General features: G+C 39.9%; 1 protein-coding gene across 2 annotated transcripts; it reads left to right on the top strand.

The window, feature by feature from the left end:
* The first annotated feature begins 89 nt into the window (after positions 1 to 89).
* LOC308388729 (gamma-adducin-like) lies at positions 90 to 27,219 on the top strand. Of its 2 annotated transcripts, none has more exons than XM_080869602.1 (15): positions 90 to 278; positions 10,419 to 10,649; positions 11,801 to 11,945; positions 12,605 to 12,756; positions 14,008 to 14,088; positions 16,021 to 16,170; positions 16,507 to 16,650; positions 17,837 to 17,935; positions 18,559 to 18,732; positions 20,366 to 20,626; positions 20,838 to 20,954; positions 21,113 to 21,202; positions 23,000 to 23,123; positions 25,255 to 25,350; positions 25,472 to 27,219. In XM_080869602.1, exons 2-15 carry the CDS (start codon positions 10,449 to 10,451, stop codon positions 25,717 to 25,719), a joined length of 2,082 nt encoding a protein of 693 aa, XP_080725728.1. In that variant the 5' UTR covers positions 90 to 278; positions 10,419 to 10,448; the 3' UTR covers positions 25,720 to 27,219. The 2 variants fall into 2 exon arrangements, with proteins under 2 accessions (XP_080725728.1, XP_080725727.1); XM_080869601.1 differs by lacking the exon at positions 90 to 278 and adding an exon at positions 5,437 to 5,660.
* Positions 27,220 to 27,982: the final 763 nt, after the last annotated feature.

Genomic DNA, 27,982 nt, shown 5'->3' on the forward strand with positions numbered 1-27,982 from the left:
TCCCTCCCATTTTTTTTTCAGTGCAGTCCAGTCCATTCAAAATGCTTGGTCAAGTTTTCTTCCATTCCTTTTGAGAATAGACAGCCGCTGTGACAAGAGGAGCCGAGGGAGTTCAGGAGATCAGAGGCAAAGCAGCAGTTTCCTCTCTTCTGGGAAACCAGATGACCTTCTTCAAAGTGATAATGTAAACAGCTATCCAACAACGGCTGGAATCGTGGGAGTTTGAAATAAAACGTGAAGAATTCTGCTGCAGGATAAGTGTAGAGACAGCAATCAATGTAAGTTGTGTTCATTTACTTTTTCCTTTTTTTTTTTTTTTTTACCTTTTTATCCATGAGAGCAGGCATTTACTAGAGCTAAGATCAAAGCAAATAAGTTACATGGCAGGATGATTTTTTTTAATTATTTTTTTTCTATGCAAGCTTTGAAGCTTTTGGAAAGGAAAGTGTATGTTTTTAGTACACTAATAACAGATAAAGGACACCTTATGGCCCAGGAGAATGGGATTTCTTACAGCAACAGATTGTGATACATCCTTTGTGGAGTGATTTTTTTGTAAACACCATATGAAATTTCAGTTACAGCAAACCTGTAAATAGTTTCTGAGTTGCTGCTTTTTACAGAGAGACTGTGTTGCATCTCTATTTACTGCTTTTTCTAGATTTAACATGGTAGTCGTCTGTCACTGCCTAACTGGCCTGTTTGCTGCGGCAGGGTTACCTCCAACTGCAGAGGCTTCAAACAGATGTTTTCAATTAGCATCACTCTCCAGAAACATTACTCCGAACAAGCATTTGTTGACTTTAGATGTGGAGCTAGGGCAGCACGGGATTTCATAATGTGTGTGCCTGGTGATGCGAGTTATAGACGGCCATAAAACCCAAAAGCAGGTCATGACCCAAACCCTATCAACCATGCAATCAATTGTTCCTGTTGCCGTTTACACTTAGACACAGTTTTCATTTTATGACGTTTTCACGTTAGATTAAGTTTTACGCTGTCATCATCTCCTTGCTAAATTAATTTGATAATAAATGGCTTTTACTGCACTGCATGTAGGTACTTTGTCAGTTTATAGTAAATGTCAGGTTTTTGCACAAATGTGAGAGGTTTATGGAAAATTTACCACATTACCACCTCATTTTTTCGTAGTTGTGATTTGAATGTGACAACATGCAAGGATCTGTTAGCCAGGCCACCACCTCAGCCTCAATTAAAGTGAACCACACAAAACCGCTAGATCTCCAACATGGAGGCCATCCAAAGACAACCGCAGTAGGGACTACAGCCAGCTCTTCCCCTTAGGTAAACAAAGTCTGTCTCTTTCCATAGTGCTGCGACGTGTGTGTGTTTGAATATGTCTCCGGCAGTGTGTGATCATGCGTGTGCCGACGCAGTTCTACACGTAAATGCAGCGAAGGCACCGATCCAACTATAACAATGTAAATAGTTTCAGGTTCAAAGTGCGCTCTGTTGTTGCCACCCACCCTGCTGAGTGGGAGTAGCACGACCATTTTTAGCAAGACGTGGAGTGATATATATTTATGTGAAGTTACCAAAACAATGGCATTGTTTTGTAGTAGAAATTTTAAAGAAAATTTAAAAGGTTTCCTCTCCAAAACGTCTGTGTCTGAGTTTTTCTACAAACTAAGGTGTATTTTATTTATCAGAAAGATGTCAGTAGGAATGTTCTTGTTTCTATTTGGGACCTTTCATTTGATCAAAGTTTAAAGGACCTTGTTTAAAGGAATATGTTTTAGAAACTGACCATTTAAAGAAGTCACTGACATAAAGAAGGCTCTGATGAGTCTCTCAGCTTAAAAAATGGGAATTAAATAGAGTGCAGGACACTGGCTATCTTTCTGGCAACCAGTGCAGGTAGTACTCAACCTTTTGCCCTATGACAGCTGGGATAGGCTCCAGCATCCTTGCAACATTGAATTAGATAAGTGAAAGAAAATGAATTAAAGGATGGAGAGAGGGATGGATGGAGTTAATTCAGACAGGCCGTGAAGTCAAGTAGTAGCAGAACTCATTAATCCCTATTTACTGATCTCAGTGACAGCCCATATCAATGCATCTAGTTGGCAAATCTCAAAGAGCACCTGCTTTACTTTGCCTGTAGATGTTTCCCATCTGTAAGCCACTTTGCAACCCACTTTCATCCCATCTCCTCCTCTTCATGTTGTATCTGATTTAATGCCATGTGCAGTGGTCATAAAACAGAGCCATACCATGCAAATAGACAAAACTGAAAGAAATTAGACACAAATAAATTCAAAAAAAAATTCTTATTCATAATGTCTGCAAAACAGAATCACAAAATAGAAAGGGGGAAATAAGCAAAACTCTCTATAGTGTGTGCCTCTGTGTTCAGAGGCTAAATGTCTGGCTGAGTGAGTGCAACGTAATGGTTACGACTAATATTTCAAACATGTCTGAAAGTCAGAGCTATGATTTAAGTCTTCAAGGTAATCAGCACAGAATGCTTTTGGTTAAAAGAGAAATACAACAGGTCTTTACCCTGTGGCTTAATTATAAAGAAGATCCATCAGTCATGCAGACGGGGTAATCAGGGTTATATTTATGAGATGATTAGTTCGACTCTGTGTATTTCTGTGAAACGGTACAGTTTGTGTCGATTTCTAATCTTTCTTCTTGATGCCATGTTATCTGGCACCCATTCTCTCTTTCCCTTACTAATTTTGCCTCACACAGCATAAGCATTGGTTACCAAGGCAACCATGCTTGCAAGGACCTGAAATAAAGTTGACATCTCTCTCTCTCTCGATCGAAATTAGTCATCATGATAATGTTCAGTGCTAAATACTAGCAGTTTCTGACTGCTAAGGAAAAAGAAAACACTGATGATGACTTGAAAAAATAAGGAAGGAATGCTCTAAAAAAATAGCACAGCAGTTGCATTATGGGAAATGTATTATCTCATATTTTTGGCATTTGATATACAGAAACTCGAGATATTTTTACCTCATGTTGATCTAACTGTTTGGAAGAATTTTACAGGCATTAATTATTAAATTTTTAATCAACATATTAGTCATTTATTAATCATAAATCAGACTTCATTGATGAATTTGGTTTGAATAATTGCTTGCACACTTAAACACTCAGCATTCAAACTATATATATATATATATATATATATATAAATAATTTCACAATAGCAGAAATTGTTCTTTGTTGTGTAATAAGTAGTTTCTTACCTTTTCTGTCATCTATAGGAAACTATTTAAACTACAACTCTACGTGATGCCTATACTGAACAATCTCCATGCTGTGTTACGTACCTGTTAAAGAACAGAGATCCCTCTGTCAGCTTTTCCCTACAGAGAAAAGAGATAAAGCACTAGCACTGGTGTGATCATAACCCCCCAAGAAACCCATCAAGGGCAGAGATAAAAGATAAATCCACAGGTCAAAAGGTGGCTACACACATCCCAACACGCTGTGCCTTCCACAGGGCCAGATATCTTTCTTAAGTTCAACCATGACATGACACTGATCACCATTCCCTGTGCCTATGTCTCCCGGGTTTTACTTTGGGTTTACTCCAGTTCACACGCTGGTCCCTCATCTAGCATGACACCCTGAAAGCTTTCGCCTACTCTTCTCTAAGCCTTTAGAAAAGAAAGTCAGCTGTGACTTTTTGGTGTCATGCTTTGCAGTTTTTCTTGAGTTTATTGTTCACTCTGAAATGGAGTTTGCTGTGTTTGCTTTACTTTCTGAGTTTTATTTTATTTTTCACTTTTCACCACACAGTTAGTGGTTATAACTTAACTCTAACTATACCAAATCTCACCAATATGTTCTGCAGGAATGGTTTTACTTAGAGCAACAATTCTGCATCGGTATTTATATTGCATCTCTTTGATTAATCTTATAAGGAATTATACGATTATTTCCCAGAGTTTTACTCTACTGTAGGCTACATGCTTTCATTTGATCTATCCAGGCAGTATTTGTGTGTCTGATTTCAATGTCACATCCAGCAGAGCAGTAGTAGGTTTTTGACAAGAAAAAGGTGGGATTCCAGTAGCGGACATCAGTATCCTCAACAGTAATCTGTATGAATGAGTCGTCAAGTAATAACACCTGACATTTGGTGAGTTGCTTTCAGGATAGGCTGGCCTCACTGAAAAGTTTAAATAGCCAGCAAGAATGTGGTGCTTGGAAGGTGGGAGGATGTTGTGCGCAGACATTTAAGCTTGCTTGTGGTTTCTGGTGGGAACCCTGCCAGTAACAGGGAGGCAGGGTTCCGAGCGGAGGGGGGAGTTTAGGGGGTCACGCTGCTCCAGAGTGAGAAAGTTCTGCTTTTCATTACATCAACCCATATGTCCACATATCTGCCCCGCCTCCAAGACTCCACTGTGTTTCCTGCAATTGTTGTGTCAGTCAGTGATCTAATCCTTCTCTCTCTTACATCTCAAAATCAAGATTTTGGTACGAGTGTGCCCGATTGTGCGTGAATAAAAGCGGTAATACATCTGTGGGCTGACGGAAGCCGTACTGAGAAAATTGGAAATTCCAGACTTGCATTCATTTAACAAGGAGTGCATTTGAATATTGCTACACTACAGCTCGTAGAGGGTGACCAGCAAAGCAGAAAAGAGTAGAGAGGTGGCTGCTCTTTTTAACACAAATCTGCACAGCCTTGCATTCAGTTGTACTTTGATCTTATTCCTTATTTCTGTTGAGAGAACCATCTTATTTCACTTAAAGAAAAGCAGCGTGTCTAAAAGAACCTTGCACAACAATGTGGCCGTTCAAAAAATATGATTTGTGCAGCCAGCACATTAAGTGGTGGTCTTTTTTTACTTTACAAGTGAAGTGGGCATGCTGTGCTTGTGAATTCGGGAAAAGTAAGTGTGATGTGAATAAAATAATGAGAATTGTTATAGTTTCTCGTCTTTGAGACACTTTATGAATTGCTTTCTGTAAGCAAATATGCTATATTGTGGAAAACTTTTTTTTTGGGGGGGGGGGGGCACTTATTCTGGCTTTGAAATATTCTGTTTTTGTATGATTGAGGCATACAGCTTTGATGTAAACCTCCTCGGAGCTGCAGTTGGATCACAGGCGTCTCAGTTATTTATGATATGAAGTGGCAGGAGTTAATGAATCACACACTGAGAGACAGAGAGCAGGAGAGAAGAGTAATTTAAAAAACACACACAGACACACAAACTTTACTTCAAATCCTCACCAAAAATTATTGCAAGCCTGTAAGATATTCCCTGGGGGGGATTTTAAGAATAAGGTTTATTAAGTAATATTACAGGAAAGCTACAGTGTGGTTCTGAAAAACTAAGCTCTGAGTGGCCATGCTTTTGTCCCGCTCAATACAAACGCTCTAGTGGGTGGATAAGTGAAGTCACATGGTCACTTTTCCTCTTTCCCACACCAACACACCCACACCCTCCTCCATGCAGCCAATCTTCACTCTTCAGCTCACTACTTACCCGCAGCGGGCAGCCTGCTGCTTCGTCTGGATACTGTAGCAGCACAAGTTGCAAGCCTGTTTTCCCCCAAAACCATGCATCCGAACTGGGAATAATATCCGCGTGGCTCACCTTTATCCACGTTTCAGGAGATATTCGACGTCACGTCGCCCGGAGGTAGTTAGGAGAACTTTGCTTCAGGTAATTTTCAACTTGCAGTAACAGTTTTACTTTTGGGTTCATGTGCTCGCTTTGATTTTTTTTCTTCCGCTCGTACCTCTAGCTTTGGCTAATACATCCCCCTCTGCGTTACTTTTCGTTGCAGTAACGGTTAAAAGTTGTAATCTGATGCCACGCATCGAGTGGTTGATTACAGGCTGCCATGAAAACAGCTGTGAGAGTGTTATTTCTGCTTTAGTGGAGTGAAATTGTTGCGTTTCCCGGCCTAATGTGAAGTAGACCTAGCTGTATCTCCCTCCACCCCCACATCAGGTAACACTGCAGCATCAAAGGCGCACGCTGCTTTTCAAAATATCTCATTTGCATGAGGCGACCAGGGCCGGCTGTAGCCTTTGGATTCGGTGCCCCTCGCCCCCCCCCCCCCCTTTTTTTTTTAACAAAAAAAATGTTTTGGTTGAACGGCCTGCTCTTTTCTCCCAAAACAGCTAAGATTATTATAATTAATTATAAACTCAAATCTACTGCCTGTCTTTACAAAAATGTTTAATTAGTAGATTCATTATTTTAGACTTAACTACGTCTGTGTGCATTTCCAATGCTTCTGGGCTATTTGCTGTCATATTTCAAGTTAGTTACTTTATCAATAGTAAAGTTGCATCCTATGTAGTTATTGGAACTGTCAATAATGATGACTTAAATGTAGGCGGGTACATGACAAGAATGTTTAAATAAAGCTGTTTGACTGTTTTTGATTTGAATAAACCAGTCACATTTGTATTAACAGTAAAATAAAAATGTCTGGAAGGCAGATGTCAACAGTTGATTGAACAGTAAAGCCGGGGCTCTCTGTGTGACACCTCATTTGTTTGAGGTTAGGAAAAACAGATTTATTTAGTTATTTACGTGTCTTTTAAACAAACAAAGATACCACTGTGGTGTAAATGCCTGCAACTTTCTGCCTGTGGGGACACAAGTAGATGCTGTAGGTAACCCTGTGAAAGTTAATAAACTCAGAGGAAAGACAAACACAACTTTAGCTCCTGTTTGTTTTGTTAAATCGAGATTATTGGCAAACCTCTGTAACATCTTACGAACAAGTGCGTGTGCATAACTTTGGAAATTTGTAAGTAGGGCTGGGCGATATGACCCAAAATTCATATCTCGATATTTTTTAGCTGGATGGAGATATAAGATATATATCTCGATATATTTTTTTAAAGCCATAAAGTAAGAACAAAAAGAGAGTTCTTAGTCAAAGCTGTGTCCCAGATGTCACACAGGCACTTTTATTAACATAGAGCAGATGTACATAAAATTTACTCAAAAATAAATTATGAGCATTTATTAAATAATAATGCTCCATAAATAAAAGAAAACAATGTTGTTTTTGTGCATAACAAAAAGCTCACAATTGTGCAGTCAAAATGTAAACTAAAAGACGGTGAGCACAATAACAAAGACAGATTTCACAGCTGCTCTGTTCCCGACTTGCACTGCGTGACTGACAGCCTGGAGTTTGAAATCCGCTTCGCAACCACGTCTCTTAACAGCTGCCATTTATGGTCCTTATACACAGTAGGGTAATATTACGTTGAAGCACAGTACGTATCACTCCGCGAGGCTCAGCCGTAATGCTCCGACAATCCATCAAGCGGTGCAGCTCCGTAGCTTACTAAAGTCGTACTAAAACATTTTTTGACAGATTGCTGAGCGCTGTGTTCCACATAAAATCGGTTCGCGGCCATCAAGCACAACCAGAATTCATACATAAGGCGCGCTGTCAACTTTTGAGAAAATGAAAGGATTTTAGTCCGTGCAGCCCCTCTGGGCTGCATGGCGTTAGCGTGGTTAGCTCATTAGCGTGGTTAGCTAGCTAACACGTTGAAGCCGTCCAGCCCCACGCACGGGGCGATGCGCAGTAACTCGTTAACGGAGATTTGCCGTGTCCATCTTGTCGCTTCCTGCAGGTGAAGCGATGGGGGAGGAGGGGGAGTTGTGTTCAGTGAAGGAGAGGCGAGGCCGAGTAACGTTGCGTAAAGACGAAAGTGGACGAAAGAGAGGCAAACTTGCGGCTCCACAAGTATAATTATAACGTAACATAGACTATATCGATATAAAGGATATTGTCACATCTTATATCTCGTATAAAAATATATCGATATTTTTTAAAAACTCGATATATCGCCCAGCTCTATTTGTAAGTATGTAGATTGGTTCTGTTGCTGAAATCTTATCATCTTATCATAAAGTCTTATTATTTAGATTTCGTCCTGTCGACGAAAAAGGCTGTTCACCGATATCATTCTTTTCATAAACAAGTAGCTTTAAGGCTTCCTCTAATTTGGCTTGAGATTAGTTTGGGCAGTTTGGATTGTAGGGATGCTATCATGCACTGGTTACATGGATGGTTACCTCATGATGTCAGCCGCTGTTTATTCCATCATCTTGTCAACAGTTCAGGGGATGGAGTTTGTGTTATTGTAGTTAAAAGACTGTTTTTGTTAATAAACTTGTTGCTGTAATCATGATTTAACCCAAAAAAAAAGAAAAAGAAAAGAAAGCCTGGCGTGCCAGTTCCCCCCTGATATTATGCACCCTAGGCAACCACCTAAGCCCTTCATGCCTGGCTCTGCTGCTGGCCATGCTTTATAGCTTCTTGATGAACAGAAGAGTTGAAGCTGTTGCTACTTTCCTCTCACAGTGTATAAATTGGCCTCAGTCTGTGTGGAGAGGAAGGAGATGTTGAAGTTTGGTGCTGAAACCCACTAAGTAACAGAAAACTGGAAATACTGCCTTTCAGTTGTATTTGTCTGCCAACCCGTAAGGCTGCAGTTTATATCCATGTCTGTCCGGACTTATACAACATTCGTTGTGAAGAATCTGAAAGAATCCACAATGGTGTCACCAATTTAATATCAACCAAATGTGAAATAGTCACAATGTTGTCTGTTCTTTAGACATGGTGTTGAATAATTGTCTCTGTTAAAAATGCTAATGACACAGTGAAGATGACCTAACTTAACCAAAAACTCCTTTTATCCCTGCACCGCAGCATTTCGCGCCTTTCAGGTTGTTGCGTGCTGTGTCAACCTGACGTGTAGTTACATTTCTCGGGCTGTGCACGTCAGGTTACGTAGAAGGTTACGGCGAACAGTTAAAAGGAGATCCCGGTAACAACACAAGTTACCGAGTGATTTCCTGCTGAAATGAAATTCATGCCTAAGGCTTAGAATAACTTGATGGTTAGATAAACTGTCGTTTCTGTCAGCAAACAATAAAACAGTGTTTACCTAAGTGTGAATCAATGGATTGTAAACAATCTGTAAGTATTATTTAGCTGTTTAACAGTAAAGTTGCAACAAATATTTCTAAAACTTTGGTAAGTACTGTTTTGTTATGCAAACGAATGACCAGTTGACATAAACATTATTACCGTAATTGTCGGGCTGTAAGCCGCTACTTTTTGCACAAGCTTTGAACCCTGCGGCTTTTAGTCAGGTGCGGCTTTTCTATGGATTGTCCATGATTTTTGTGATATCGTAAGACGATTTGTTTTGTTTGTTCCGCTGTTGTACGGCACTACGTTGCCTGGCGGAAGGATCGGGGTTCAAGAGTGGTATGTTAGTCACATGTCCGTCCGCCAGGCAACGTAGTGCCGTACGAAGTAGCGCGAAAAACAAACTTCAAAGTAGCGCTACGCATTCAGCGGGAGGCGTGGATGACGAGCGGCGATAAACTTGCGAAAAGCAAGTTATGCCCAACTCCACCGGTGGATTCTGACAGCGTGGAAAAGTGCGAAAGCATCCACGATCACCAACGGATTTTGAAGGGCTGGACTGCTGCATGATGGAGAGGAGGACACCGCCACGGCCCTTCTGAGGGTGTTCGACTCTGACACTGACAATGAGGATTTCTTTGGTTTTGAAAGTGACAACGAAGGAGAGAAGCGGAGAGTGGATGACGAAGCCATCATGAGCCTGTTTGTATCCGACACTGGAGAAGAGGACTTTGGTGGTTTTAGAGCGCAGGAAGAAGAGAAAGATGGTGAATGACTGACTTTTCTTCTTGTTAAAGCCGTGTCACTGCACCTGAGCCTAAAAGGTAGTCCGAATCTATTTTTCTGGTGTGCTGTAGGTTATTGTTATGTACTACATGTGCAAATATAACTTGTTTTTCAAAATATTAATAAAAGGGGTGTGTCTCCAAACAGCCATCTCTTTCCTGACAATTCCCTTTGTGCATATTCTCTTACATATGATAAGTCAACATTGAAACACCTGCGGCTTTTAGTCAGGTGCGGCTAATGTATGTACAAAACAGGATTTTCCCCTGATTTTAGCTTGTGCGGCTAATATTTAGGTGCGCTTTGTAGTCCGGGAAATACGGTAATCATTTACTGTTGGCAGTGATTATTACAAAGTGTTGCCAGTGTTCTCTGATAAAACATAATATACCGCTGAGGAATGATAGAGACAGAAATGTGTTGGTTCTGTGCGTGTTTGTGGGGAAAAGTAAGTAAAATGTACTGATCGCAATAAAACAAAAATGCTATTATATTCACAGTAGCTGTGACTAACTTGTCATTTTTTCAAAGCACCAGCTTTTGTCCTTTCCAAGCAGCACCAGTCACATAACAATAATCACCTCTCTTTTATCTCCTTCTCTGTAATTACATTAGTCACTATTGAACCCATCCAGCATCTTTTCTGTTAAAGCAACATCAGTTGCCTTGACAGCCTGAATGCGAAATGAGCTGTGATGTTTTCTCCTTTCTTCCAGAGGAAGAGTGGGAGGCCTTGCGGTGAGGATATGAGTTTGGTGGATGTGAGGCAGACGGTGGGGTCTCTGACCCTGGCCTTGTCCAGCAACGACTCCAAGGAGCGCTACTTTGACCGCGTGGATGAGAGCGACCCTGAGTATCTCCGGAGCAAGAATATGTCACCGGACCTGAGGCAGGACTTTAACATGATGGAGCAGAAGAAGAGGGTCACCCAGATCCTGCAGAGTCCAGTATGTAGCAAGAGGCTTCATACAAATAGCCTCCTACACACAAGCTTTCACTGTGTATGAGTAATAAACAGAGCTTTAAACCCCAGAGAGATACACTCTACCCTTTACTCAATGCTGATTGTAGTGCATGTATTTTTTACTTGTTTATGTGCACATCGTTTAATATACTGCATTCTATTTTAATATGGGTTAGCTTTAGCTTACAGAATTAAGTGTAAATGGTTCTACCATTGTTACTGTCCAGATTATTAATGTTATTATTATTATACACTAACCCATTACTTTACAAAGGGGGTTAGTGTTAGTCTCCTTGTTTTTCTGTTTATCAGTGACTCATTTTTAAAGTTAAACTACACTTGGAGGCATTTTTCACTATTTTCCTTAAAATCCTAATTGTAGCACTTCTTGTTGTCCTTAAGCCTATGTCAGTTTATTAGGTACATTTCAGTTAAGTTAATAAAAAGACAGCACAGCAAAAACTCAGCCTAAATAATGTAGAGATTCACCCTAGGATATAATTTGCATCATTTAGAGATCTGTTCTATTATGTGATCTGCTCTCGTTGACAAAAGACAGAATAATATAAACACCAGTGCATATAATACACAGTACTGCTCCAGTAACAAATTGATAAAATGGAGAGCAAATGGAGGAGACAGCACACAGTCAGTGTAAGTACAGGGATGTGAAATAAGTACACACCAATGAAGTGCATGGAAATAAGACGAGCCCACACTCATCTGTGATTGCATAACCCACCAAACAAGTGGAGCTCATCACATCACCATGGGAACCGTGGTCGGATGAAGCAGAATGCCTGAGCTTAGTTGCAGCTCAGGAGAAAATGATGTCGTTTCAAGATTCACAGGCTACTCTTGACGCAGAAATTGATGGTCAAGTTTAATGCCAGCTCCTTCTTCTAGTGAACCCCCTTTTCACAGATGTACACAAAGAGCTTTTTTTTAGTGGTCTGGTGATTTGTGTATAGTTGTTATAAGGAGCATCTGAAAGCTCGCTGTGCTTCCCCACACATCCTGTGAAGGTGTTGGAAGTAGGACAAAGATAGGCTGCGTGTACATGAGTTGCTAGGTTTTAGCTTCTTTGTACCACATCTCCTACTATAAAAAAGTTTTATTTGGTTTTGTTTGCAGGTGTTTAAAGATGAATTAGAAGGTCTGATTCAGGACCAGCTGACTAAGGGCAACAACCCTACAGGTCTCATGGCACTGAGGCAGATTGCTGACCTGGTCATGGCCAGCACCACGGGAGGGGCAGGCCCCTTGACTGCTCCCATCAGTGAGTGGCCTCATGTGCTCGTGTGTGCGTCTGAATGTATCCATTTATGTCCCTTTCGGCCTGTTTGTCATTCAACGTGTATCCTGCGTCAGTGTGCATCAGCCAGACTGAATATCTTCATTGTTGGAGGCTGAATTCCCCAACTCCTGTGACACTCAACAACCCTGAAACAGCATAAAATGCTCAATAGTGCTTTTATTAAGTAACTCTCATGACCAGTCTGAGTAATCAAGTATAGCAGTTTGCAGTGTTCATTATACTGGCCTGACCTTTTACCCCTGTGTTTCAGTGGGAGGTCACAGAGCTGACACTGGGAAGTTATAGTTTTAGACAGTTTAATGATCAAAACTGTAAATGTTTGGAAAATGTAAGAACATGCTTTGAAGAGTTGAGGCAGACCTGCGCCTTTAAAAAGCCAAAGTGGCTATAAAAGTTAATGCCCTGTATCATTAATGGCCTTATATGGTATTACATCCCCAAAATACCCTCAGATACACTTTGGGAATTCTGAGTAGGGCCCTTTTTTCAATCTTCAGCTGAGGAGACTCATGTTCCCCGGGATGTTTGACTTTACATACTGTGGAAACAAATCATGTAAACATGCTTGTACATTTTTCGGATGCACTGCAATGTACAGATGATGTTATGTGCTGTGGCAGGCATCGGGATGGTGACCCCAGTCAATGACTTGTATGGCGTAGAGTCTCCCTCCTTTGCCAAAGGGGAGAAACAGAGTCGCTGCAAGCTGGCCAGCCTCTACAGGCTCGTTGACCTCTTCAGCTGGGCTCGCTTTGCAAGCTCCTACATTACTGTGAGTACAACTTCACAATCATGCTCCAGTGCACACCTGCTTATGTATGCAGCACGAGGTTTGTGTTTCTTTATGTGTGCTCCTTGTTCTCTGGCACCTGGAAGGCTTAAAGGGGAATACCACTTTATTTTCAGAAACTATATATTATTTATGGCATAGAAAAGTAAGGTTTGTGAATATGAAGCAAGAATTCACAACCATACATCTGATGTACACCTTGGAGAACATCAGAATGTTAGGTTCTGATATTCCCCAAAGACAAAGCAAAGACAGACACATTTTTGAGTTTTTCTAAGTAAAAAAAAAAGCTTTTGTCTGTGGTTCAGAGTTTCTTTACCCTTGACTTGGGAAAATGTGTCTTCCTTCTCTTAGACAGTGTTAACCCCTCTTGAAAAGAAAAAAAAAAAAACATTGTAAATGTAGAGATTTCATTCCTCATGGCAGCAGCAGTGGTGGTTGTTTTTTTTTTTTTACTTAGACAAATGTTTAAAAATGCTGCCTCAAAGCTTTTACATCAGTTAATTTATATTAAAGGATAGTCACAGGATATGCAGTGTATAAAGCCTCCGTCACATGGGCCTGGTCACCAGTGGACAATGCTTTTCCAACCATCAGTTGCTAGGAAAAAATGTGTATTCCCCAACGGTTTGGAAAAGGCTGCTGAGGTTTGCTGGCAGTAGGTAGGTGAGACTGGTTGCAAAGAGTCGTATGGTGCTACATAAAAAAACCATTGTCACCTATAGTTTGTATGGAAGATGATGATTTGACTGCCCCGCCACTCAGTGAGCAGTGGCGAAACCGAAAAGTGTGATAAATACAAAGGTGAAGCACCCTCTGTGTGACTGATTTCACCCAGTAACAGCCAGCAAGCACTTACCAACCAGCTGGGGAATACACATTCTTACCTGGCAACTTGAGGTTGCCAAGCGGTCAATGATTTGTATCACCTGGGTCTGTGTGAGTGAGGCTTTATCTCTCACTGCTAACATTTATCTGCAAAACAAAACCAAAGCAATTTTTAAGCATTTTCTGCCAGTGAGTTTGAAATATTCCAAAGAGTAATGAAACCAGAAAGGGCAGCCACATTGATGCTACATGAAGATACATGTAGACTATATAAAAACAGACATAGCTCTTTTTGGGACTCTTGTTCTGAAGCCCCTGTTTTGCATTTAAGCCACTGTCCTCTTGATTTTTGTACATCAAACTTGAGCTTTTCGCCACTTTACTCATGTGTTCATTTTGTCATAGGTACGTGTCAGTAAAGAGCAGGACCACATTCTCATCAGTCCACGAGGTCTTTCTTTTGCTGAAGTGACGGCAGCAAATTTGGTAAGGAAAGTAGTTGAGTGTGTTATTTTTAGTTGGGAATATAGTTTTAGTACTACAGATGGCAGTTTATTTGGCCAATTCTGATTCCCATTTATTTGTAATACCAGTTTCTGTTGATTTCGATTTTCTTTCTGAGAACTAACTAAAAGCATATACAGACAAAAAAGTAACTTTTCATTAACGCCAAATATTATTTTCATGATTAAAAGAAATGATTAAACTTTACAATTTTCCTCAAACTATAAGTTTCAGGATCTTATTTAGAACAAGTGAAAATAAAGTGCTTTGCTACTGGAAAGCGGGACAAATAGTTAACTGAAAATTAGTTGCTGCTCACTCACCTTTACCATATACATATTTTGCCTTCCAAACAAAAGCAGTTGCATCAGCTTCATATAACAAAACAAACATCCGGTACTTAAATCGTTTCTAGTATTCCAGTATTTTATTGTAGGATCTCTACCTTAAAATATAAAACGTCTTGAGGCAACTGCAGTAAAACTGTACTGAATTAGCAGGATATTGACTATTTTCTTTTGTTCACTTATCTCCATTTTCCTCACGAATGCTTTGATCTGTTGCTCACGCCAGGCTGAGATCTGATTAGCTTTAGCTTTAGCCACTTGGCCTTTGTTAGCTTCTTTAAAATGTCCATGTTCAGCTGGGTGAAAATGATTTAAGTGCCTCATTAGGACCAACCGTGGTTTATTTTGGTGAACCTTGTGTCTTCACTCACAGTGATGTGTTTCCACACTAACATCATTTTAGTGTGTGGCTGTGAGTGTGCTGCATGTTGTATATGCATGAAACGGACCAGTTTGTAATTGAACATATGGTAGGCTGACCGGCTTTTCACTGGTCAATACGTACATCTCTATTTACGACATGTACCTGGCAACAGATGTGAATTAATAATGATTGGACTGAATGTAAAGTACACAAAATCATTCTGCAGTCACAAGAAAGGGCATTCACACACTCCTCCTGCAGCTGACAGGTGAACAGGTACCACCCCAATAATGTGACCAGCCGTAAAGTTTTACAAAATGATTTTAAGCAGATACACAGACGCTTTAAACATCAGAAATCACACAGTTAACAACAGCATAAAATCTGTGTTTGTGTTCTGTTATGACCGGAAGGGTCAGTCAGCTGTAAATTTACATTATTGCCAGTTGGCTCGTTCTCTTTCATGCAGTGGTCTTACACTTCCTGACAGCTGACGCACTCTAAAAGCATACGTTTTTCCTTAATGTTAGCTTTTGGTTTTTGCAGTTGTCATTCTAAAAATGAAAAATCGTCAAGAGCTCAGATCCTAATAGGATTTTTATTTGATTTACTTAAAGTAAACCAGTGTTAAATGAAGTCAAGTTCATTAAAAATGAATCCGAAACCAGTCGTAGTCTTGGGGAAATTTGTTAATTTAATTAACTGTTTGATTTTGAGACAATGGCATATCAAAGAAAGGATATGAAAAGTATCCGACACACAAGTGTGGTTCTGTGCTGTTTGCTGTCATCCACCTCACACTGTTTCACTGCTCGACAGGTTATAGAAGTAGTCATATTGCCCCCGCAAAAATAAAGGAAAGAAAAACAACACTGCATATTCTAAACTATTAAAAGAAATGCACTTCTAAGGAGAAGAAAACATTCTGCTAGACCTTAAGCATGCACATAATGTGTACTTGTAATTAACAATTGTAAACATGACCTTGTTTAGACACAAACTCCACAGGGTACCTTTAATGGTTCAGTCACGCTGCAGGCAATTATTACCTTAAGGTTTATAGTGTTATAAAAAAAAAGCAAACCAGAGTTGGGTATTCTTTTAAAGTACTACGCCTACAACTACTGCTGACAATACTAAACAGCCAGCTCCCATTTCTCACAAATCTCTGCTTGTTGTTTGTTTGTTTTCTCCAATATTTAGGTGAAGGTCAACATAATTGGTGAGGTTGTAGACCAGGGTTCTACTGATCTGGGCATCGACCAGTTTGGATTTGCTCCCCATTCTGCCATTTATTCAATGCGCCCTGATGTGAGATGCATCATCCATGCACACACCGCAGTTACAGCCGCTGTAAGTACGCTCGGGGCAAATATTAAATGAGCTTCATTTTAATCAAAGCTGCTGCTAAATACTACTTTGGTATCACATGAAGAAGGCTGAGTTAAAGGCAGCCCCCTGCATGTCTAGTTATTTTAGATGCTGGCAGTCTGTAATGCAGTTTCTGTTCTCTCTCTCTCTTTTTTCTTTTTTTTTCTTTTTTTTTTTTAACCATTTTCTTTGAAGCTTTGCTATAAAATGCACAGCACATGATGTGTGCACCATTTTATTTGTGCCCGACAGCGAAAAAGGCGCCTCTGTTTATGCTGGTGTGTCACACGCTTAGTTGTTTTTATCCCATGCTAACAGGTGTCCTCGATGAAATGTGGAATCTTGCCCATTTCCCAAGAGGCTTTGCTTCTGGGAGACGTGAGGTGCTTTGGTTACCATGGCAGCCTGGATGATAAAGAGACAAAGGTGGAGTTTCAGAAAGCTTTGGGCCCGACTGCCAAGGTACTGTCAAAGCAAGGCACTCCATTAGTGGCAAGCTCACGTTCACGTGGGACAGAGTGGGCTTATTATGTTGTACTGTATGCACATGTGCTGGGGGTATTTGTACCACTGGTTGGTAACTGTAAATAGCTGAGTACACTAGAATATTTAGTTTGTTTAGATATGGAGTGTAGGTACAACAAATAGTCTTAAGCAGTTTGTTTAGCGTGTTTACCCATTTTAATAATAAATAAATAAAATAATAAAAATTAATAAATATTAGAACCACCTATTTAGGGACTACTCTGACATTTAAAGTAAAGTTAGATGAGACGATACCGCTCTCATGTCTGCCACGCAATCATTGCAAGCAGATGAGCAAATTTAAAGAGGTAGAGGCTGCTTAAACCAGCCGATCTAAGATTGTTCTAGGGCTCCCAGCCCAGAAATAGTCTGGTCTACCAAAGTGTTTTTCCTTGAAGCCTGCTTATTTATTCTTTTTTTCACCCCCAGTGGTAGTCCCATATATTTAGACTATGCTGAAAACTACAGCTCTGTGACTCATTTTTATTTATTTCTTTATTTTGGATCTCTGATAGCTGAAGAATGCTGCATATCACTGCCATTTTTTTCACCCACCATCTAGAGTTAGGCAGTTTTATAAATATATCACCAAATGTTAAATCATTACTCAAAAACAACACAAACTGAATCGTCACCACCAGCTTCTTAATGTGCTGAACAATGACTACAAAGAGAGAAAGTTAGAAATGCTTTAATATCCTTGTCTGTACCAGATGGCATCCCTGGATTGCCACAATATTAGTGTGAAATGTAATGCTGAGAGCAATATTTGACTTGGGTCGACCAGCTAAGCAGCAGTCACAACATATTAATACTGCAGATATCTCATATATTAGTAACAAAAGATCCATAATGTGCATGAACGTAAACTCTAAAAGTGCAAAAAGAAGCTTTAATAGGCAGATTTGTTACTGTTGGACAGAACGAGGCTACTGTACTGCAGTCGTTATTTTATTTTAGCTGTAGCCTTGTATGGAACAGATAAATGTGAGAATGTCATTGAGCTTCTGGTCTAATAAATGCGTTCTTAAAAGAAATGTCTAATTAAACTTTTAATCATAGCCATATATTTTTCATTAATGCACATTCAGGATGTACTAATGTGGCAGTTTGTGTTTTTCAGCTGATGATCCTGAGGAATCACGGGCTTCTGGCTTTGGGAGAAACAGTAGAAGAAGCTTTCCACTATATGTACCACTCACAGCTCGCCTGTGAGATCCAGGTATAAAAATCGTTATTCTTGATCCTACCTGCCCTTGGTAATGGAGTGTAATTGCGCCATTCCGGTCAAAGCAATTGGTTAACTTCGATGTGGCCTTTCTTCACACTTCATAAGTCAGTTTTATGCGTGTGAGTCACTGATATTATTTTCCAGCTTTTATTTGTTGAAATGTTTTTCCCCTCTGTCTACAAATGAGTCAGACACATAAAACAGAGCAGTGCCTGAAATGGAGGCAAAGCTAATATCAAGCGTGCTGCTTGCTTGAGTAAAGCTGATTCAAATATGTGTCAGTGATCTCTGTTTACAGACAGGTGGAACCCTGCAGTGTTCCTGAAACACTCCTGTTGCTTTGTGCAAGAGATCCTTTTGCAGCGATTTTTTTGTTTTCTCGACTGTGTTGGTTTTTCCGTCGTTTTTGACGTGTTCAGAGTTCACCTCACTTGCAATTGTTTAATTATATAATTCTATGATGGATTGTTTTGAAATTAAAATGATGTGTCTCAGAAAAGAAAGTTTTAGAATTAATCTCCAATTTTTATGAGTGAAATCCTCAGTAACTGCACCAAATGCCAAGTGAAAATTGTATTAACACAATCTTCGATGGTACAAATGGCTTTGTTTAGGTGAACGCTATGAGATGTTCAGGCGGCGCGGACAACCTCGTTCTCCTGGACAGGGATAAGTTTAAGCCCCTGACCCAGGGAGTGGCCGCTGCCGGTGTTGTCATAGACAACGAGGTCAAGTGGAAAATAGGCGAGGCAGAGTTCGAGTCTCTTATGAGGATGCTAGACAACCTGGTGAGTGAACCCTGACCTGTGCCTTTTACCCACAATGCTTTGAGTTTCCTGTCTCACATGCTTCCTCGGGAAGTTGCTGACTAGAGGACACAATGAAACTTCATGTGTTTTTTTGTTTATCTAATCTTAAATTGATTTTTTTGTAATTGGCTCATATTGTTTTATGATATTTGCAGATTTCATTTCCTAATATTCAGGATACTGTTGTTCTAGCTGTGAGAACAGAACTCCTTCTGCTGGGCTTTGTAAAAGCATACACCCTGATTTTTTTTTTTTTTTTTAAGCCTCGCTGATAATGCCCAGGCCCTGACATGTTTTGTGGACACAGAAGATGTCAGACTGTCTGCTCGAGTCGCCTTCCTGCTAACAGCTCCGGCTGGAACAGACTGCAGCTGTGTTAGCTCTGTGTGATCAGAGATCGCCCACCCTCTCAAACATAGCTTCCAGATGGTGAGCCGTGCTGCGGGCAGTTACAGCCACACGGACCACACAGCCACTTAGTGCAATAACTCCCGTGTACTCAATTTGGAAATAGGATTTGGCATTTTCTTCCAGACTGTTGAGTATACCACAGGGCGAAAATGCCAGCGCAGTCGTTGCAACTGGACGCCTGACCTTCCCTGACAGAGGGTGGAGTTTGATTGTTGCCGTGTCAGAGATGATTCCCAAACAAAGACAACAAAAAAGCTGAGCTGCGCTAAAGGTCACAGCTAATGATGAAGGAATGGTATCTGACAGAAGGTGATTTAGAAATTCCATTGCATGGTTTTAAAAACGATTTAAAAAGAAAAATGCTCAAAGGAAAGACTTCTCTAAACCAAGCAATGAGATGGAAAGGTGAAACAGATTAGGGGTGTGGATGAGGAGTTGGCCTTTTAAAGTACCTGCTTAATTAAAAATATCCTCCTATCTGTCCGTTCACCTTTTCATTATATTAGATTCTGTCACACATGTTGGCAATAGTTACTGTAGCTCTTGCACTCCTTTGTACAGTTTGTGGAGAAATTTATGATGATGAATGCTACGACTGATACGCCCTGAATTGTATTTGTTTACTGTGTTTCAGTCACACTTAAAGCATTTTGAAACTGAGCTTTAGTTTCCACTGAACGGCTCTGTGAAAAATGGCTTGCTGGCACTGCGACGATCAAAGCTCAATGCAGAGGGGATTTTTATTTTTTTTGTGGCAAACTTGTCAAATTGCCTGTGCAGAAATGCCAGTTTTGATTGTTTTTAATGTAGCGTTACACTGCTTTTCTTCAGACCACACTTTTCTACATACTGCAAGGACCCATCACTAGTTTTCTAGTTGTCTCTCTCCGTCTTTGATGTATTGTTAACAACACACTCCTTCAAACCAAAGTTGTGTCTTCTCCCTTTCAAACTGGAGGCGTCTGCAAAAATGCTGTTTGTATATATTGCGTTTAAATATTTAAAAGTATTGTGTAAGTGGATTCTGGGTGGCCTGTGAATCATTTGAATTGTGGGGGGTTTGGAGTTTTGGGTTAATATTTCTTATTTATCCCATGAGCAGAGAAGAATAGTGCAAAATATTTCAAAGACTAACTTCTGGCAAAGGGAAACTCTCGGTGCGTGTGCCGCAATAATATTTTCTCCTTGTGTAACGTGCTAGGGATACAGAACGGGCCATTCTTACCGGAACCCCATTGTCCGTGAAAAACCCCGGTCTAAGAACGACGTCGAAATCCCCGCCACAGTGTCGGCTATGCCGCCAGAAGACTGTGAGCTTGGCCTGCGGAGCCCCTTCAAGTTTATGGCGCAGAAACAACAGAGAGAAAGGACCCGGTGGCTTAATTCACCCAACAGCTACTTGAAGGTCAATGTTCCTGAACAGTCACCCAGCGGGGACGTGAGCCCGAGGACAAAAACCATGGTGTGTTGATTTTATTGTCAAAGTGTAAGAGGAAATGAAACGATTTGATCCTATCGGCTTTGGTGTCCTGAGCAAGCTCGTCTTTTGAGGTGCCCATTTTTATCTGTGTTAGCCTGCCCTCTTGTGGCAAGTTTTTTAAATGCACTTTTTTATATTCTGAATTCTTGCTATTAATCTATGTGTGTGTTTTGCTTCATTTAAATTCTCTCAGTGGATGAAGTCCTCGCAGCCAGGCTACAGCGTTGGCACCCCAATAAAGATTGAAGACCCTAACCAGTTTGTCCCACTCAACACTGACCCCACTGAGGTTTTGGATAAGAGGAACCGGGTCAGTTGAAAAATGATCACATTTTCCACAAGATTGGTCCCAGATGTTACAAACCTGGGCGGTAGAAATGCACAAAGATTGGAACAGCTACACTGTCATTTGAATGTCAGTCATAGCATCTAATAACTGAGATTCCTTTGTTGAATATGTTTGTTCAGATAAAAGAGCAACACAGAGGTGACCAGATGACCCCGGGACCTAAATCTCAGTTACTGGCAGGCATTGTTGTGGACACCATACCAGGACCAGTAAGTTTATGTATCATTTGTAAAAAAAAAAAAAAATTGCAACATTAGCAGCCGGATTTCATGATGCAGTGTGTGTTATGGTATTTTAGTGTGTTTTGCATTTGCCTAAGCACGTCTGAAAATAACGCACAACTCAACCCACATACTAAATTGCTGCTCAACTCATGAAGACATTTTTCTTACAAATGTGTCTTTCCAACGGACGGGATTTATTGCTAACAATCATTGTTAAAACAAAGATAATTAACTAAACACAAATTTGTGGCCTTGGAGTGAAGTCCATATACAAGGTCTAACATTAGATTATAGCTTGTTGTTTACACACCTATGTTTCTTAAACCGTTCAGTTACGAGTTGGTGATCCAGGAATTTTGAATCAGTCATCTCTCCACAAATTAGTATCAGGTGTAGTTCCCCTGGTCTTACTTAGTTTAAACAGTGTTTCAGACTGCAACACACACAGCAGCATTGTTCATCAGGATCATGTGACACGACTAAAACAAGAGTTGTTCAGGAATGGTTTGAGGAATTTGAGTCCATTGATCTACAGATCTTTCAGCTTTGGAGGCTGATAAATGTCAAGATTACAAAAAAATATGTAGCCAAAAAGCCCGAACACACAGAAGTAAAAGCATAGCACACTAAAATATTCTGTCTGTCGTGTTTATTGAAATTTGAAAAAGGTCACACATTCTTGTAGATTTTGATTGCGGAGGTTAACGCAGTGTTTACATTTATTTCCTTATGAAAGCAACCAAAAATGCAAATATAAAGAGGAACTAGATTTTTAATTATGTAGATTGTGCCAATTAAACACATGTAGCAACAGTCATGATCCTTCCATAAATCCTAATTGGAACACCTTCACAAAAAGACTGTGATTATTTGTTATTTTATTTTGTAAGTAAATAAAATATAATGCAAAGAAAGTTTCTAGCTATAAACATGCAAAGAATTTGAAGATTTTACCATCTATGGTACGCGATAGGATTAAAAGATTCAGGAAATCCACAGAAATCTCTGCATGCTAGCAGCAGTGCTGAAAGCCAGTAATAAATCATCTTGATCTTTACATCCTCAGGCAGTAGTTGTGTAGTGGAAACGAGTGCACGGGCTTAGGAGCACATCAGAAAACCACTCCGTTGCATTCAGAAATGGAAGCTGAATGGAGTTGGTGCAACTTGCTCATGTGAAGGCACCATTAATAATGAATGATATTTGGGTTTTAGAGCAACATGTACTGCTATCCAGATGCTGCATTTGTTTTTTTTGTTTCATAAGGGACGCCTTTCCTTATTTAAGCAAGAGATTTCTGTGCGTGTGATATCAGCGTGGCTCCATCATGAAAGGGTCTGGGTGCTAAACAGCCATGTCTGCAGTTCAGTCGGTTACCAGTTGAACATTTGTCACTTAACGAAAAAACAAAGTAGAAAAAAGAAGTCCTTCTATATTGGAGCAGCTGAAATCCTTCACCATGTAAGAAGGGGGGTGGGGGGAGGTGTTGTGCTTTGATAACTGTACAACAATTTATGTCAGAGCTCAAATGTTTACAGACGGTTTTAAAAGAAGAGGTGATGCAACACTGTGGTAAACATTCCCCTGACCCATTTTTGCTTTTAAGAAAAGGAGTTACCATTATTACATTTATAAAGCCCCAATATATTAAAATAAATAAATAAAACAAACAAAAGTTTTTACTTTCAACATTTGACATTCAACAAACTGTTTCAACCTTTTGGAAATAATATTGTGCATCAGCTGACTGCAACGGCATCTTATGTTTTCCCGTGTCTTTAGGCTTTCATCATTGAGGATGAAGAACAGACCCGCTCTCTTCCTCCCAATCCTTTCAATGATCTCACAGAGAAGGCGCTGGAAGAATACAAGAGCATGGTAGAAAGAAAGCAGCAAGGCCAAGAAGGTACTGTTCCCTATCCTTTATACATTAGTCAGACGCTTTACTGAGTTTGCTGTGGTTATTGTTGCCACACAAGAATTGTGCCATTAGGTTACGCTCAAGGCAGTTAATTAGCGCCAGCTTGTCCTGGGTGGAGGAAAGTTTGTACAGGAGGAAAGTTTCCTACTACTTCCTACTGGTGAGAGATGAGCTGTAGAGACACTCGCCGTGTCAAACTCCTTTTGTCTCATTGTGACTGTAAACAAAGGGAAATCTGTGTATAGGAAGGAAACATCTGTGCATCAAAGTAACTCCTTTGTTATTCTCCATCACAGAAATGCTTTACTATTGGAACATGTGAGCTAAGAAACCTATGGAATAAAGTTGTTAAAATGTGCTTGTGTTCAATACTTTTAGTTTGCATTTTGCATGCTGGCAGCATGAGTGTAGTGAGGTTTTTGGTAGAGTTGGGGATGTAAGTATTTGGTATACATGGTTAAGCAATGCTATGGCATAAACATGTATGGTTGCCAGTGGAACTGGGCCACTAGTGTTTAATGATGATGTAACTGCTGATAGAAGCGGTAGGATGACTTCTGAAGTGTACAGGGCTGAACTCTCTGCTTAGATTCAGCCAAATGCTGTAAAACTAATCGAAGCGTGCTTCACAGTGCAAATGGATAACGACCCATAGCATACTGCAAAAGCAACCCGAGAGTTTATAAAGGTAAAGAAATGAGATGTTCTTCAATGGCCGAGTCAGCCAGCTGATATAAACTAAATAGGGCGTGCTTTTCAGTTACTGAAGACCAAGCTGAATGCAGAAAGACCCACAAACAAGGAGCAACTGAACGTGGTTGCAGTGAGGCCCTGGCAGAGCATCTCAAGGGAGAAAACACAGGATTTAGTGATGTCCACGAGATCTAGACTTCGGGCAGTCATTGACTGCACACGAGTTTCATCATTGGTTTGTCCAATTATGTTTGTGTTGTGTATAAAAATGATGGCAATTTTCAAACAGTTAATGCAATACTTTAGTTAAACCCCTTGCCTTAAAGATCAAAGTCTGCAATTAAATCACATACTGAATGTTTGAGTTAAAATCCACTCGGGTAGTATACGGAAACAAAATTACAAAGGTTTTGTCAGTGCCTAAATAATTATGGGAATGCTGGGATGCTATCTGGTCAATCTTAACATTGACCAGACAGAAAAAGGACATCTCCTAACCTTTAAGCTTGTGCTACCATAAGATTTTACAAACACTTTTCATGGTAGATATTAGTGGCGTCCCTGCTAATTCCTAACACAGTTGAAAATGATGACCAATCAGGTGCACTGTTCATACCTTTGTATGTGGAAAGAGGGGTAGAGCTAGTTGCTTTTAAAAATACTACAGAGGAAGGATACAAATATTATCTGGGCTAGTAATATGGCGTAATTGTCGTTGAAGGTAAAACCAGTATAACCAGTCATGGTGGTAGAAAACAAAACAAATATTGCAAGATATTTGAGCGGTCCCCAGGGCGTTATCCATCACTAGAAACAGCTGTGGTGATGAGGAAGGAGAGCCCAAACAGAAAAGATAAAGTCATAACAGGTATAATAGCTTACTTTTATAACTGATACGGTCTGATCAAGAAGTCAGTGTGGTTTTCTGCCTCATTGATTCCACAGCCTCAACATCCACACAGTACAATAAAGCCTGGTATTAGATATTTCAAGTTTTCAAACTAAAACTGGGTCGGCAGCATTTCCAAAAGTCTCTCTTTTTGGTTTCCTAAAACGTGGGAATGTTGTGGACATCGAGATGTTGCTAAAGTAAAAGATATTAGTGTAGATGTGCTTTTGATCTTGGCTCTGGATGCATAAAGGGAAGTCTGAAGAGTGCAGTGCTGTTGTCAGTTATACATCCATACCTTCTTTGCTGTAAGATTGCAAAATGTGTGCTGCCGGGGAAAATTTCTACTGATTGATTCCTGGGACATTTGTTCCAACATTCCCGTTCTCCCTCTGAATGAATTGTGTAACCCTGTTAGCTGTTTGTAGAGTGCCGACATCAGCTTGGGATTTTATTTGTTCATATAATAGCCTAAGCTGACTCATACCTGCTTTGTTAGATGACTGACCCCTATGAGCTTCAATCCTTTTACAGAAGATGATGATGCCACTGATGCAGATGAGATGACCACATTTGATGGCTCGACTATCTCCCTCTCCCTCTCTCCCATAATGACGCCAGCTAAACAAGGTAATTAGCAAGTGAATGGGTGTTTCAGTTAGTGAAAAAGGACAAGAAATGCCTCAAATGAAATGGATAATTTAACGTGTTTTTATTCGCATCCCTCTCCGTTGGCTTCATCTCATGACAGACACAATACCCAATGGGAAAGACCACTTGGCAGAGATGGAGGAGGATCTGAGCATCGAGGTATCCAAGCTGAGCGTGAGCACTTCAGAAACGGTGGAAATCTCCATAACAACGAAGGAAAAGACGGGGGAGCCTCAGACCCCGGAGAGCCAAACCAAGTCTCCCAAGAAAAAGAAAAAGAAGTTCCGCACACCTTCATTCTTGAAGAAGAGCAAGAAAAAGGAGGAGAAAGAGAAACTAGAAGCATGAGCGAATGAACCCGAAAAGCAATGAAAACGTCTGAATTGCCTTCCTAATTTTCAGTTTGTTGAAGGGAAGTGAAATAAGCCCCCCAGGACATTGTTGTATTTGAACACCCAGTTCCCCACATTCACAGCTATTATTCAATGTGAAAGTTTTTCAGAGATGTGCCAGTAGATGGTAATGTGGAAGGTTTAATTTCCTGTGAGATTTCATTTGACCACTGAGGGCTCAGCGGAGTTTCATCAAATCAAAATGCAATGCAGGACTGTTTTTGTTTTGGTTCTTTGTTCTCACCCATATTTTTTAACGGGTTTTAGAAATGGGTATCAAAGGAGACGGGGGTGACTCAGAGCCCTGGAGAGCCAAACGCAGGCCAAAGCTTTGAAGTTAATGCATCCGATCGGACGTGTTACATATTTGTGAATTTTTTTTTTCCCCCCTTTTTGCACAAGTTCATTGTTGAATGTATACTGACAGCTAAGAAAATTGTTTAGCAATTTAAAAAAAATGTAACTTCCATACCAGTAGTGTAACAGCGGCTGAAGATATTCAAATTATATGACGGTTAGACTTATAAGAAGTACGAGTTGTAACTGAACATAGTCATAGTTCTACTACCTTGTAATAATATATGTCGGTTTATATTATAGGTATTAACATTATAGTGTTTGAGAGATGATTTCTTTGTCTATTTACATACTAACTCTTATACTTAACACGCAGTGATTGATAATTCAGTAATAATTCATGTAGTTTTTAACACGTGATATTGTTCCCATGGTTGCTGCTTTATTGTAATTGTGACAAGGAATTGACTGTGACTATCAGAAAGAGCTCAGCAAAGCGAGGATTGCCGCACGTTGTTTAGGAGTGACAAAGAGTGACTTTTTACAGAACTGACGGGGAAATCGCTTCATTGGATGAAAGTGGCACGTCTGCGCTGCAGAAAGTGAAATGAATGTGACGGATGCTGATGGCAGATTTTGGCTAAGTAGTTGGCTGATGGAAAGCTTTTCTTTGTAGCCACTGTTAGTTTGATATAAAGTATATTAGAGGGCCATATATTTACATCCCAGTCAATAATGTGAATGATTTGTTTAAACCCAAAGGGAGTGAATTCTTTGCCTTTGTAAATAGTTTTCTTTTTTCTTTTTTTTGTGAAGTTCTTTTGTTACGCTAAACCAAATGTTAAACAATGAAATATAGAGATGTGACAGTACAATCAAATAACAATATTTTAACACTTCCTCTGTTGTTTTTGGGGGTTTTTACCCACCTTAATTAAGCTCCTTATTTACTGAACATGCAGAGCGCTTTGTGTTTACAAACTGTATTACTTGTGTAATTAGTGTGCTTAATGCTGTTCTTCCTCTGTTGTTTACATTGCTGTTTGTATCACCTTTTTTTTTTTTTTTTTTCTTCAGTCGCCTTGCTTCAAAGTCAGCCTTTTAACAATGCCTTGATTTAATGACCTGATTTAATAAAAGCTGGGATATGTTTCCATAACTGTTCTGTTTCTGTCTCGGTTATTAGCTGAAGGATGCTCGATCATTTAAAGCAGTGGTTTCCGATCTTTTTGCACGCAGAATTGTTATACAGTCAAAATTTTACATGAACTGTTTTCGTCATTAAATCGCTTTATTTGAACTCATCTTAAACTAGATCTGTTTGATGTTTAAACTGAGATATCTACAACTTTAAACTATTCACCAACTGCATTTAGCTATGACTCTGTTTAACAGTCATTTATTTCATGACTTGGTGACAAATTTAAACGGTTAATCCGCTTTGTAACATTTTACACACACTTGTGGTAAAAGGTGCACCATTTGCCACTTCTAAAGTATTACATATCAGGACATTATCTAGTCCTTATTAGACCTTAAAATTAAGTAAATGCAACTTCAAATGAGCAACAACATGAGATTTATTATACTGCATCACTATTTTATTTTTTTTTAACTGAGCAAAATGCAGAAGCAGTGTGTGCAAAAGTAAGTACTTCCTATGATTCAACGCCTTCAGCAGCAAAACTTGTAATTGTTTCCTGCATGACTTTAGTCTCTGAAATTGCTGAGGAATTTAAGCGTACTCTTCTTTGGGTCTGCAGCCATTCTGTTGTAGATTTGCTGCAGTGGGATCATTGTCCTGTTGTACGACTCTGAGTTTTAGCAGTTGAACAGATGGCCTCACATTTGACTCTAGAATATTTTGGTATACAAAGGAGTCCATGGCTGACACAATGACTGTAAGGTGCCCAGATCATCTG

Source organism: Rhamphochromis sp. 'chilingali' (assembly GCF_963969265.1).
Source record: "Rhamphochromis sp. 'chilingali' genome assembly, chromosome: 20".
Classification (NCBI taxonomy): Eukaryota; Metazoa; Chordata; class Actinopteri; order Cichliformes; family Cichlidae; genus Rhamphochromis; species Rhamphochromis sp. 'chilingali'.